Genomic DNA, 14,427 nt, shown 5'->3' with positions numbered 1-14,427 from the left:
GCAGGGCCCGCCCACATTCCCGGGCAGCCTTCCAAGCGTGAGCGCGGCGGTGTCTCCAGCGCGGTGCGGGCAACTGAGCAAGGGGCCCAAGGATGGAGGGTCCTGCCGAGAGAGCTGGTGAGGATGAAGACCTGGAGGAAAAGGCGATGGCAGTCGCTGGACCTCTTGCAGAGCTCGGAGAGGCTGAGGACAGTTTGGACACTGATTTGGACTCGGACCAGGAGACGGAAGGTGCCCCTGGGGCCGGAAGAGCCAGGCTAGACTCTCACCTTGAGAGTTTCTCCGGCGTGGGTGGAGGGAGACAGGCTGGGGCTGGAGGGGGCGCCCTCGCGGTAGTCACTGGCACTTCGTGCCCTCTGAGCTCCTCTCCTGGGGACAGATGCCCATGGTTCACCCCTGTGATCCTAGCCACTCAGGAGGCTGAAATCTGAGGATCCAGGTTCAAGCCAATCTGTGCAGGGAAGCCCATGAAACTCTGCTTCCAATTAATCACCCCAAGGCGGGAAATGGAGATGTAGCGCAAGTGACACAGCGCGCAAGCATTGAGCATAAAAAGCTAAGGGACAGGTGCCCGGGGCCTGAGTTCAAGACCTGACACTAGAGGGGAGAAAATGAATTCTACCTTCAAGAATTCTCTTCCCAATAGTACAGATGATGATGATGATGATGAGGATGATGATGATGAGGATGATGATGATGGTGATGATGATGATGATGCCCTGGTATCTAGAACAATTACATGCCAGACCCTGCCAAACATCCTGAAATAGGTTCAAGGCTAGGAAAACACAGTCTACAGGAAAAACTAAGCTAATAGATGTGTAAGGTTTAGAATTGTTTCAGCCCCCCCCCCCACATAACCTTAAAATGTTCATAAAACATTGTGTGTGAGAGTGAGGAACATAATACACTTTGGCATCGAGCAGTGACCTAATTCTGGGGAAAGAGTTTGCTTTCTCTGTAATATGAAAGCAATAGTCCCACTAGCACAGGAAGAAACTGGCCACATAAGGTAATGGAGGGCTTATTCCTTGTCTCTTACCAGGCATCCATGGGCACAGAGAACTGGCCAAGGATCCTCTCTGCTTGAGGTCTTGTCAGACCCATAGCCTTATGCCTGCCTCCAGCTTTCTTCGACAACGGATTGCTGAGGAATTGAATGTTCGTCATCGTAGTCTAGGGCCCCAGGTACCTATAGAGGGACACTGGAGCCAGGCTTAGAGAAGAAGGACTTGGGATACCATGGCCTTGCATCTTCTTGAGTCCACTGCACATACTCAGCTATCCTCTGTGTCAAGTATGGGACACAGGATGGAGGCTGTAACTGAGATCAGTATAAGGGGTGGGGAGGATGAGGGCTCCTACCTGCTTGAAGGTCAGGGAGGACTCCAGAAAGCAAGATCTGGGTGGAGCCAGGAGGGAGAAACAGGTGTTCCCTGGGAAAGGGAAGGTTTTCCAGTTAGAAAGCATGGTGTGCACTGAACCCTGGGAACCTGGGTCAGATGAGTGGGCAGCCATGTTTGGAGCCCTCAGCTTTGAATGGGCCCAGCCCTCATGCCCCTCTGTTCTGTGCCAGGGGGCTCAGGCTGTAGCTTCCACATTGGCCGCCAATCCCTCCATCAAGAGGTTGGATCTTCGAGACAATGGACTCTGTGGGACTGGTGCTGAGGTCCTGGCAGCTGTCCTGAGTAAAAGCAGCAGTATCTGTGGTAGGTACTGAGCCTGGGATGGTGGCTAGTTTGAGTCCTCTCCTTCCTCCAGGAGTCTCTACAGGACCTTTGTACTTGGGCATTACTAGTGTGGCTGGGGCTGTCCTCACAAGGTGGGACACAGGTTGAGTTAGACACTCTTGGGGGTACAGCCAAGGCTGGAGGCCACTCTTCCCCTGATATGCCACAGTCCACACATCCCACTTGTCCTCCCCTCACCCCTACACCGGGTGGACTCCCAATGCCTGATGCAGCGTGGGATACACAGACACAGAGGGGCAGTGATGGACAGGATGCACCCAAATGCCAGCTCTGCCACCTAAGAAAACCGATCTATGAAATGACCCCAACCATCCTGTAGCCCTAGGACTTGTGCTCAGCAAGTATGATGTGGTCTGCAGATAAGATGAGACAAAACCAGGCCTGGGAATATGGCCTAGTGGTAGAGTGCTTGCCTCATATACTTGAAGCCCTGGGTTCAATTCCTCAGCACCACATATATAGAAAAAAACAGAAGTGGAGCTGTGGCTCAAGTGGTAGAGTGCTAGCCTTGAGCAAAAGGAAGCCAAGGACAGTGCTCAGGCCCTGAGTTCAAGTCCCAGGACTGGCAAAAAAAAAGAGTCATGCTATTTTGGGGCTGTGAATATGGGCTAGTGGTAAAGTGCTCGCCTCGTATACATGAAGCCCTGGGTTCGATTCCCAAGCACCACATATATATATAGAAAAAGCCGGGAATGGCGCTGTGGCTCAAGTGGCAGAGTGCTAGCCTTGAGCAAAAAGAAGCCAGGGACAGTGCTCAGGTCCTGAGTTCAAGCCCCAGGACTGGCAACAAAAACAAAACCAACCAAACAAGATGAGACAAAACCAAGACAAGGCACATAAGGGCTTCCTGAAAAGACAGCTGGGCCAATACTGCTAGTTCCTGGCAATGTGGCAGAGAGAGCTTCTGGATAGGATATGATGGTGCTAGACACCCTTCAACAGGGGGGTCCCACCCCTCTTCTGCATTGTTCTTCACAGCCCCACAGGTAGGTGGTTTTTAACCCTGTGACAGGCTCAACTATATTCAGAAATTGGGAGGTCAGAGACCCCAAGAGATCTAGCCAGTAGGTGGCAGAGATGCCACTGTGCTACCTCCAGACCGTTCACCTGCAAAGCCCCTTTTTCTCTATCACGAGCCTAGGATGGAGGGAAGTGGAGGAGAACTGTGCCTGACTGAACAGTGGTGTTGGTCCTCCAGATGTGGACCTGTCAGAGAACCAGCTAGGAGCTGCAGGGGCCCAGGCCCTCTGTGCTGCCCTGGCAGAGAACCAGACTGTGCAGAAGATACAGCTGGCAGGGAATTGTCTGGAGGAGCAGGCGGCTCAGCACCTTGCAACATTCCTGCTGGCCCAGACGAGCGTGAAATCCCTGGACCTCAGCTATAACCATCTGAATGACCGAGCAGGTAATCTGTACTCTGGGCTACCATGGGACTTGAAATATTTCTTTTTGTCAGTTGTGGGCTTGAACTCGGCGCCTAGGTGCTGCCCTTGAGCTTTTTTTGTTCCTTTTGAGCCTCAGTGCCACTTCCTGTTTTCTGGTGGTTCACTGGAGATACGAGTCTCACAGAGGGCTGGGAATATGGCCTAGTGGCAAGAGTGCTTGCCTCCTACACATGAAGCTCTCGGTTCAATTCCCCAGCACCACATATATGGAAAACGGCCAGAAGGGGCGCTGTGGCTCAGGTGGCAGAGTCGTAGCCTTAAGCGGGAAGAAGCCAGGGACAGTGCTCAGGCCCTGAGTCCAAGGCCCAGGATTGGCCAAAAAAAAAAAAAAAGGTCTCACAGACATTCCTTCCGAGGGTGGCTTTGAACTGTGATCCTCAGATATCAGCCTCCTGAGTAGCTAGGATTACAAGTGTAAGCCACCAGCACCCAGTGGGACATGAAACTTTATTGTTCTGTTAGTGGGAGAGAGAGTTGGCAAAGCTACATTCTGAATATGCCAGAAAATATCCATGTACCATTTCTGCTTCCCAAATCCACCTTAGCCCACTCTTCTCCTACTCTCTTCATCTCAAGAATATCTCAGGCTGGAAATATGGCCTAGTGGCAAGAGTGCTTGCCTCCCATATATGAAGCCCTGGATTCAATTCCCCAGCACCACATATATAAAAAATGGCCAGAAGTGGCATTATGGCTCAAGTGGCAGAGTGCTAGCCTTGAGCAAAAGGAAGCCAGGGTCAGTGCTCAGGCCCTGAGTCCAAGCCCCAGGACTGGCAAAAAAAAAAAAAAAAAAAAAAAAAGAATATCTCCTTGCTCACTGTTCACACTGATTTAATGACCAGAAACATGGCTGTAAATAAAAAGTTCCTGGTCTTCAAGAAGGAAATGCTATGGGCCCAGGTGAATTACAGTGACGTGCTCCTGAAATCCCAGCTCTTGGGGAGGCAAAAAACTGGAAGGTTGCAGTTTGAGGCCAACCATGGCAAAAAAAATCACTAAATTTCTGACTACAGATCCTTTTTTTAAAATAAGTCAGGGACAGTGGCATATGTCCACAATCCCAGCTACTTGGAAGATTACAGGCAGTTGGAATAAAGGGGCTATAAGCTAAGGCCTGCCAATGCAGCGCAACCCATACGTGTGTATACAGGAGGTAGGGCGGAACCTGGGGAGAACAAAGTTTTTTTTTTTTAAAGGCTTTTTGGTTTGTTTGTTTTAGTGTTCTTTGTATTGTTATATAAAGGTGATGTACAGAGGTGTTTGCTTTGTGAGGCCAGTCCTGGGGCCTGAAGTCAGGGCCTTCTCTTGGGCTTTCACTTTTTTTTTTCTTCAAGACTGGCACTCTACTGTTTGAGCCATAACTCCACTCCCAGCTTTTTGGTAGTTAACTGGAAATAGGAGTCTCATGGGCTTTCTTGACTGGGTTAGCTCTGAGCTGTGATCCTCAGATCTCAGCCTCTTGAGTAACTGGGATTACAGGCATGATCTAGCAGTGCCTGGCTAAAACTAGACTATTTTGTCCTTGCAACGGGGATGGGAGAATATTCTTGACGCCTTGGAGGGGTGACAGAGTTAGGTGTGAATCTTTCCCTACTCAATCCAGAGCAGCAGTAGTATCTACCTCATAGGTAGGGTTGCTGCAAAAGTCACAGAGAGTGGGCATGAAGAAGAAAAAGCTTCTTACCTTCGGATCCCACAACATGGGACCACACTGCCCTTCCCTCCAATCCCTAAATGGACCTGAGGAAGGAAAACATACCCATATTTGAGAACCTGGAGCTATCAGATCCAATGCTGCTCAGAATTCCAGGCCTTACAGAGGCAGTGCCAAGAATCCTTGCTACTGTGCAGGGAGCTCTCCAAGGTCCTAAAGGTATTTGCTGCCAGGCAAACCAGGCAGGCTGCTAGGGGAGCATCCTGGCTTAGTGCTCTAATTAGTCCATTTATCTATCTATCTATCATCTATTTATTTGACAGTTGTGGGGCTTAAACTCGGGGCCTGGGCGCTCTCCCTGAGCTCTCTTGCTCAAGGCTAGCGCTTAGCCACTTGAGCCACTTCTGGCTTTCTGGTGGTTAATTGGAGATAAAAGTCTCACAGACTTTCCTGCCTGAGCTGGCTTTGAACCAGGATCCTCAGATCTCTGCCTCCTGAGTAGCTAGGATTACTTGGCCCTCCACTATTTCTTGAACCATCTAGGACATGTCATAATTCCACCTTGAAAAGAAATCAGTTTAAGACATAAATCTTGCATTTGAAAAATCCTTTCTTATCTCAAGGCAGTTCCTCTTTTCCTTAACAAGAGCCAAGCCACCTGGCCAAAGCAGGAACTTTTAGGCAATACGCTTTGATAGAAAAGACAGCTTTTCCCACAGCCTGCAAAGCCCTTCAGCCTATCCCAAATGCCCTTCAATCTCTCATTCCTGGCCTCATTGCACCTGCTTCCTCACCCCCACTCCAGCTCCATGATTGGGTGTGTCTACACAGGTGTCTCTGCCTTTCTGCTCTTTCCTGTGATTCCTGTCCATTATGCCTACATGCATGGTGGTGCCAGTTCTATCCAGCAGACACTGTGTCAGGAAAAGAAAATTACTTTAGACACACAAGTGTGGTCAAGGGAGAGTTCCAGGACAGACCAGAGTTCTCGAGCTTTCTTTTTAATGGATAAATTGTCCCATAACTTGGGCAGTTTTGGTTCGTTGAACTAAGGGTCCATTCCAAGGAGTAGATATCAGGATATCAGGATGTTCTGTACACGAGGCATACAGGAGAGAACAGACATTCCTCTTGTGTTTAGACAGAATTACGGTGCTATGTCAAGCACGCAGAATCTTGTGTCTTTGCTCGAACACAGGATAGAGCAAACAAAGCAGCAGCCTAGTGTTAGCATCAGGCTTTCTCCTCACACACCATCCAATCATATTTTCTGTACTCCGTCATAGCTCCCACAGGACTCAAGGGTCCCTGAAAGATGGATTTCTCAGTTTAAACCTCCATTTCCCTCATTTTCTTGATCCCACAAAGACTGTCACTCTGCTCTTAACCCCCACGTGTAGTTTACAAGTGCTTGCACCTCAATTTGAGTTCCTTTCTGCCCAATTACATGTGGATTCCCTGAGTGTGGAGCAGGCCCATGGTAGGTTCATGTTAGCAATCCTCTTGCCTAGCAGAGACTCTGGCCACATATTGGCATCAGTATTGTTTTTGAGGGGCTTTCACAGAATGACTTGGTGTTTCTGAAGGAGAGATCCTTGGGCCAGCCCTGGCAGAAAATACTGGACTCACTGAGCTTAACATAAGCTGGAACCACCTCCGAGGCTCAGGGGCCACAGCATTTGCCAAGGGACTGGAGGTATGAGACCCTCATTGAATCAGCCCCTGGGGCATGTCCTTTGAAGTGGGTGCTCTCTGTCCCAGCTCCTTGTCTCTGAACTACTTCAGAGAGAAACCTTGTGGCTTCCCCCCTCCCCCCTCCCACCCAGAACTGGGGCTTGATCCCAAGGCTCAGACACTCTTCCATAGCTTTTTCACTCAAGGTAGGTGTTCTACCATATTTTGGTGGTTAACTGGAGATAAGAGTCTCACACACCTTTCTTCCTGGGCTGACTCTGGGCCACAATTCTCACCTCTCAGCCTCCTGAGTACTTAGCCACCAGCACCTGATGAATCTTGGGTCCTTTAAGCAGACCTTAAGGGATGTTTGGTGACTTATTTATTGGCCACATTTAATGGTCACTGTGCTCAGCCAGATAGCAGTGGCTCACAGCTGTAATCCTAGCTTCTCCCGAGGCTAAGATCAGAAGAATGATGTTCAAAGGCAGCCCACGCAGAAAAGTCCATAAGCCTCCATCTCTAAAATATCCAGCAAAATACCAGATTGGAGGTATGGCTGAAGTGCTAGCAAAGCAAGTAAGCTGAGCAAGCTTGCAAGGCCTTGAGTTCAAGCCCTGATACTGGTAAAAAAAAAATACAAACCCAAAACTCCACTCTGTTCAGTTCATGTCTGTTACTTAATGTCACGTCTTCTCTAGACATTCAACACATTCTGCACAGTCTGGTGATGAGCTTATTGTTGACATACATGGGTGCTTTCCTAACATGGTGTCCCTGTGTCCTTGAAAGGTTCTCTCAAACAACTCACCTTTACTCTTCCCTGGAAGCCTTTCCCCTCTAAAGCATGTCCTTTATCGGGCCTTCTCAATTCTAAGACTGGGGTTCCCTGGATTTTTGCCTTTTCTGCCTGGGTTCATGGCTTTTTCTTTGTGGGGTCTAGGCAAACATCTTCCTGAAAGTCCTGGACATCTCTTATAATGGCTTTGGAGACTCTGGTGCCTCTGCAATAGGTGAGGCCCTCAAGACCAACAATGTGCTGGAGGAGCTCAACTTGAGGTGAGCACAGGGGTGCTGCTTTAGGGACTAGGGCCATGCCAGCCTCGCTGCTATTCCATTTGATAACTGGACCTCCACAGGTTAGCCAGGATGGAGCTGGAGCCACAATCCCAGAACACCCAATTCTGTTCTTCTCACTTTGTTTGGTTTTGGTTTTTTGCCAGTCCTGGGACGTGAACTTGGGGCCTGAGCACTGCCCCTGGCTTCTTTTTGCTCAAGGCTAGCACTCTGCCACAGCACCACTTCCGGCTTTTTTCTATCTATGTGGTGCTGAGGAATCAAACCCAGGGCTTCATGTATACAAGACGAGCATTTTACGACTAGGCCACATTCCCAGCCCTTGTTCTTCTCACTTAAGATAATTGTGTGGTGTGTGTGTGTGTGTGTGTGTGTGTGTGTGTGTGTGTGTATACCAGTCTGGAGTCTTGAACTCAGGGACTGGCCACTGTCCCTGAGCTAGTGCTCTACCACTTGAGCCACACCTCCATTTCTGGCTTTTTGCTGCCTAATTGGAGACAGTAGTTTCAGGGATTATCCTGCTTGAGCTAACTTCGAACTCTACCTCCTGAGGAGCTAGAATGTCAGGTATGAACCATTGGAGTCCAGTTTAAGATAATCCCTTATACACTGACCCAATCCCTTTAGTTCAGATCACAAATTTGTGTGCAAAGCATCTTCAGAGGGCCTGGTGGAGAATGGGCATCAACAACAGATTTACTTCCACTTGTAAGAGTCTAGTCTGGGTGAGTAAGGCACAGCCCTGAAATTGCGGGCATGCTTTTCTCAGCACAGGACTGCTGAGGGCCGACTGTGTGTGCAGTGCTTCTCTCTCAGCAGATAGTGGAGTTCAAGGTAAGACTAGTGGAAGGGAAGAGGCAGGGACCAGACAGGTCATAGGTGGCTATGGTGGAGCCCCTTGCTAGGGACTGACCCCTGAAGACACAGAGGCCTTCTTTTCCTCCCTAAAGAAAGAGCCAAGGAACTCTGGTGGCTCACACCTGTAATCCTAGCTACTCAGGAGGCCAAGATCTGAGGCTTGTGGTTCAAAGCCAGCGCAGGCAGGAAAGTCTGTGAGACTCTTATTTCCAATAAACTACTCAGAAAAAGCCAGAAGTAGTGCTGTGGCTCAAGTGGTAGAATGCTAAAAAAAAAAAAAAGGAAAAAAAAGAGGCTCAGGGACAGCACCCAGGCCTGAGTTCAAGCCCCAAGACAGGTAAACAAAAAAAAAGAAACGAAGGAAAGAAGGAAGGAAGGAAGGAAGGAAGGAAGGAAGGAAGGAAGGAAGGAAGGAAGGAAAGAAGGAAACCTGACAGGATAATGATTACTTGAAATTGGGAAAGGTATGAGGAAGAAGGTGGGAAAAGAAAGGCTAGGTTGTTTTCTCTCTCTCTCTCTCTCTCTCTCCCTTTCTCTCTTTGTGTGTGTGTGTGTGTGTGTGTGTGTGTGTGTGTGAGAGCTTCCACATAGAACAGGAAACCTGTGATACTTGCCTTTCTATGTCCTGCTTATTTCACTTAATATTTTGTTTTCTAGTTCCACCCATTTGATGCAAATGGTATAATTTTATTCCTATTTATGGCTAAATAATACTCCCATGTACATATAATCCACTGTGTGTGTGTGTGTGTGTGTTAGCAATGGGGCTTGAACTCAGGACCTCATATTTTTACTTGGCTTTTTTGCTCAAAGCTGGCATTCTACCACTTGCGCCACACTTCTACTTCCATTTTCTTGCTTGTTAATTGGAGATAAGAGTTGTTTGGTTTTGTTGTTGTTGTTGTTTTTTGCCAGTCCTGGGGCTTGGACTCAGGGCCTGAGCACTATTATCCCTGGCTTCTTTTTGCTCAAGGCTAACACTCTACCACTTGAGCCACAGCGCCACTTCTGGCCATTTTCTGTATATGGTGCTGGGGAATCAAACCCAGGGCTTTGTGTATACAAGGCAAGCACTCTTGCCACTAGGCCATATTCCCAGTCCTGGAGATAAGAGTTTTAAGAACTATTTTGCTCAAACAGTTTTGAACCAGGATCCTCAGATCTCAGCCTCCTGAATAGTTTCAATTACAGGTGTGAGCCACTGGCTCCCAGCTCCCTCGTTGTCTTTATCCATCCACTGATGGGTGCTAGGCTGATTCCATATTTTAGTTATGATGTCTTTTTTTATTGCAGCAACAACCGCATCTCTATGGTGGGAGCTCTGAGCCTGGGGCTGGGCCTCCAGGTCAACCAGACACTGAGGATTCTTGTGGTAAGCAGTAGCCTGAAGGAGGAGACCCCAGTCCAGACCTGCCCTATGCCCATCCACACAGACCCCTTCCCACCTCTTTCTACCCACAGATGAGGATGAGAAGAAGTGCACACAGGCTATTGAGCCAGTCCTGGTTTTCCCTTTGTGACTACTTCTCCCACATCTGCCGGTCCATGCTGGATCTCCAGTGTGATCCCAGAAGCTCTCCACAGCTCCTGCTGCCCTCCTTCCTCCTCCTCTGCTGGAACAGCCCTAGCTTCTCCTTTTTCCCTGAGCTTCCTGGAGACTTGCAAACACCCAGAGTTGGGCAGCTCAGGGCCACCTACCTGAGGCCCATGGGCCTGGCAGGAGTTCCCTTCCCCAGGGTTGTAGCTGGGGAGGGAGCAACTAGGCAGTGCTAAAAGCAGAAGATAGGGAAGGGAGGAAGCCAGGGAGGGTGGAGCAATGGAGGCTACCATGCCCACAGCATGTGCCCAGGGACAGTATCACCAGCTAGGGGGTGGTATCTGACTCTGCTCCCCATCCCCAGATTTTCTATAATCCCCTCATTAGCTCTCTGGCCCCCATAGTGATCCCAGATTTTCTTTTCAAGCTTTGATGTACATTTCCAGCCACCAGCTGGATGGTCGCCCAAATGAACACAATTTTTAATGAACTTGTAACCCATCGGGGCTCTGGGCTCTGACTATTTTCAGTTCCAAGTTCACAGCTCTTACCTCTGCTGCTCAGAATTCTCTGCATGCATACTGGAATGCACCCACGCACCTTTGCACGTAGGACATGCCCACACACGTGCAGGCATGTGCAATTCTTTTTTTTTTTTTTTTACCCCTGGTTTTGCTCTTGCTGAGCAGTTCGACGCCCAGCTCCATTCACCTGTCCTGTAAACTTCAGAATTCTATTCTCCTCTCAAGTGCTGCTGATGCTTTCTCTCCTTGAGTTCATCACACTAAGAAATGTTGTGTTCCCCCCGAACAGTTGTTTAAGGGCCAGGTCCACTAGATGAGTGCCTAACCAGTGTCCACTCCCTTCCTCTCCCCCCCACTCAGCTCCCTCACCGACACTATCCCTCACAGACAGACCTGCAAGGACGCCACAGTGCATGTGGTCCAAGACATAGATGCAGGTTGTTCTCTGGTCTCCCTGGGCTCCTCTTCTCGTTGTCTGTGTCTCTCTTAGGTGTCCAGGAATCCCATGAGAAGTGAAGGCTGCTTTGGTCTCCTTAAATCTGTCCGGAACAACCCAGCCTCTACTCTTGAACTGCTTGATTTCTCTGTAAGAGCTTCTCATGAACTTCATCTCTGGCCCTCTCAAAAACCCTGTGAGTTATCATCACTTCCATGTTAGAGGAATGAAGTGAGAAAGTTAGAGAAAGAAAATGCCCTGCCGTGATCCACTGTGTGGATCAAGAAGCCACTTCTAGCCAGGCGCTGGAAGCTCACACCTGTAATCCTAGCTACTCAGTAGGCTAAGATCTGAGGACCATGGTTTGAAGCCAGTCGGGGCAGGAAAGTCTGTGAGACTCTCATCTCCAATTAGCCATCAGAAAACCAGAAGTGGCGCTGTGCCTCAAGTGGTAGAGTGCTAGCCTTGAGCTGAAGAGCTCAGGAACAGCACCCTTGCCCAGAATTCAAGCCCCACAACTGACCAAAAAAAGAAGCCACCCCTACTTTGTGGGGAACACCGGCCCAGACTCCTGGCATATGAGGCAGTCCTGAGGGCCAGGATGTAGATGTAGGCCGCTCCTTAGCGAGGTCCCTCGGAGCTCCACCCTGATGGACAGCTCAGGCATCAAATCCCAGCCCCTACATAGGTGGACGTATCCCTCCCCTTCCACCGCCCCCAACCTGTGTAACAGATCTTTTCCTGGATTAAACGGGTTTGGCGCCCACCGGCTTCGAGGCTGCCTGTTTATCCTCTGTGGAGAAGGGGGCTGGGTGGTGGTCTGTCAGCCCCCACACCCTCTTCCTGGACCCCCCCGCGTGGGGTACGCTTTCCTGACTCTCCTGAAGGACAGGAGAGCGCGGGAGGCTACAAACCCCCGGCACGACTTAACTCCTGATCTGAACAGGTAACATTTCTGAGGTCTCACCTTGGGCCCCTGCCGAGGTTCCTCTTCTGAAGAGAAGATGTGGAGGGCAGTGGCATAGTGCTCACTGTCTACAGGTGTTTACACCTCCAGAGTCTGCACTTACAAGGCTGCTCTTTTCCCTGCCTCTATCCTGGGGCATGTACCGCTGCAAGGGGACTGTGAGACAGGAAGGTTAACTTTTGTATCTGTGAGGGAAATGAGGAAAAAAAAATGTTTCATTTTGCCAGTTAATGGGGTTTGAACTCAGGGCCTCACACTCTTACTTGGCTTTGTTGGTGGTGGATAGTAGTGGTGGTCATACAGCTTGAACTCAGGGCCTGGGCACTGCCCCTGAGCTTTTTCACTTAAGGCTAGTGCTCTACCACTTAAGCCACAGCTCTACTTGTGGTTTTCTTATGGTTAATTTGTAAATAAGAGTCTCTTGGAGTTTCCTACTCGGACCCGCTTTAGATTGTGATCCTCAGATCTCAGCCTTCTAAGTAGCTATAGGCATGAGCCATCAGCGCCTGGCTCACTTAGCTTTTTTGCTTAAGACTGATGCTCTATCACTTCTGGCTTTTTGGTCATTAATTAGAGATAGGAGTTTTACCATCTTTCCTGACCTGGCTGGCTTTGAACCATTATCCTAGCAAGAAATATTTTTCTCAAAGGAAAGAAGTACTGAGCACCAGTGGTTCACACTTGTAATCCTAGCTACTCAAGAGGCTGAGATCTGAGGATCACAGGTCAAAGTTAACATAGGCATGAAAGTCTGTGGGATTTATCTCCCAATTAACTACCAAAAAGCCAGCAATGGAACTATGGCTCAAGTGGTAGAGCACTTGCCTTGAGCAAAAAAGCTCAGGAACAGCACCGAAGCCAAAATTTCAAGCCTAGGACTGGCACAAAAAAAAAAGAAAGAAAGAAAGAAAGAAAAAAGGAAAGTAAGAAAGAGGGGGGGAGGGAGGGAGGGAGGGGAGAAGTTAGGGAGGGTGTCATGCATCTGTCATTCCAGCTACATAGGGAAATCTGAAAACAGGCAAATCATCCTACAAGTGCATGTCCAGTCAGAATGCAGGACCCTATTCCAAAAACCACCAGGCAGAAAAGTCCTGAAGTTGTAAATCAGAGGTGGAAGGCCTAACTCACAAATGCAAAACCCTGAGTTCAACTTTGTTTTTATAATTCAATAGAATTTTTTTTGAAAAGACAAGGGGTATACTTGAAGTAGTAGAATTAAACCGGGAGGGCCTGGGTTCAATCCCTACTATTCTCCCCTAACCTCCCACAAAGAATGCAATTGTGCCCGTCCCTAACTGCCCTCCCTTCCTTCCCTTCTCTGTTTTAGTAATTTGGGGAATAAGAAATTGTTGGGGGGCTGGGGATATGGCCTAGTGGCAAGAGTGCTTGCCTCGTATACATGAGGCCCTGGGTTCAATTCCCCAGCACCACATATACAGAAAATGGCCAGAAGTGGCACTGTGGCTCAAGTGGCAGAGTGCTAGCCTTGAGCAAAAAGAAGCCAGGGACAGTGCTCAGGCCCTGAGTCCACGCCCCAGGATTGGCAAAAAAAAAAAAAAGAAATTGTTGGCTACAGGAGAAAAACTGCTTAGTGGAGCTTCTTGGAGAGCTGTGTATGCAAAAAAAAAATAATAATGGAGTTCTCAGAAAGGAATAACTGGGGCTTGGAGTATGGCCTAGTGGCAAGAGTGCTTGCCTTATACATGAAGCCCTGGGCTCGATTCCTCAGCACCACATATATAGAAAATGGCCAGAAGTGGCGCTGTGGCTCAAGTGACAGAGTGCTAGCCTTGAGCAAAAAAGAAGCCAGGGATGGTGCTCTCAGGCCCTGAGAAAAGAAAGAAAGGAATAACCACTGCTTGTAATGTCTCTCCTTAGGATATCCAGGTAAACAGAGAATTTGATGACTTCGCAAGCTCAGTGAAGGTAATTCTTCCAGGGCTTTGCTTAAAGACTGGCTCTCCCAGACCAGAGTATAAAAAAGAGTTGCTGCCAATCTTCAAACCATCATCACCAGCATCTAACCACTAAATGACTGGAGCAAGGCTTCTTCATTCATCTCCTCCAATAAGCCCCTTCACCTTCCACATTGTGGGCCATTTGACTCATGACACTGTGCCTTCCTCTCTGCCCTGCTGTCCTTGCTGTAATCTGGGCTGTCTCTCATTCTTTTTTTCTTTTTCTTTTCTTTTGTGCCAGTAACGGGGTTTGAACTCAGGGCCTCATGCTCTTGCTTGGCTTCTTTTGCTCAAGGCTGATGATCTACCACTTGAGCTTCACCTCTACTTCTGACTTTTCACTGGGTAACTGGACATAAGAATCTCATAACTTTTCCTTGCCCATGCTGGCTTTGAACTGAGATCCCCAGATCTAGCTTCCTGAGAAGCTAAGGCTATAGATGTGAGCCCCCAGCACCCAGCCTCTCATTCACTCTTGTAACACAAGGCCCTGATATGTGCTATATTGAGCTGGACACAAGGCAAAAATGTCCCTGTCTTGCACAT

The 14,427-nt window shown here is 48.8% G+C and overlaps 1 protein-coding gene across 1 annotated transcript; it reads left to right on the top strand.

The window, feature by feature from the left end:
- Window positions 1–92: 92 nt before the first annotated feature.
- Window positions 93–13,954, top strand: Lrrc74b (leucine rich repeat containing 74B). The gene is made up of 9 exons (XM_048340725.1): window positions 93–231; window positions 1,046–1,188; window positions 1,577–1,709; window positions 2,950–3,156; window positions 6,437–6,546; window positions 7,468–7,583; window positions 9,753–9,831; window positions 11,011–11,106; window positions 13,802–13,954. The coding sequence occupies exons 1-9, from the start codon at window positions 93–95 to the stop codon at window positions 13,952–13,954; spliced, it is 1,176 nt and encodes a 391-aa protein (XP_048196682.1).
- The last annotated feature ends 473 nt before the right edge of the window (window positions 13,955–14,427 follow it).

This window comes from Perognathus longimembris, chromosome 3, assembly GCF_023159225.1.
Source record: "Perognathus longimembris pacificus isolate PPM17 chromosome 3, ASM2315922v1, whole genome shotgun sequence".
Classification (NCBI taxonomy): domain Eukaryota; kingdom Metazoa; phylum Chordata; class Mammalia; order Rodentia; family Heteromyidae; genus Perognathus; species Perognathus longimembris.
This window is presented reverse-complemented; position numbering and strand designations above follow the sequence as displayed.

Bases quoted from the DNA above. Each gene is read 5' to 3' on its own strand.
- Lrrc74b (XM_048340725.1), top strand. From the start codon at position 93: ATGGAGGGTCCTGCCGAGAGAGCTGGTGAGGATGAAGACCTGGAGGAA. The intron at 9,832-11,010 runs GTAAGCAGTAGC...TGTCTCTCTTAG, and splicing joins AGACACTGAGGATTCTTGTG to GTGTCCAGGAATCCCATGAG. The intron at 11,107-13,801 runs GTAAGAGCTTCT...GTCTCTCCTTAG, and splicing joins TTGAACTGCTTGATTTCTCT to GATATCCAGGTAAACAGAGA.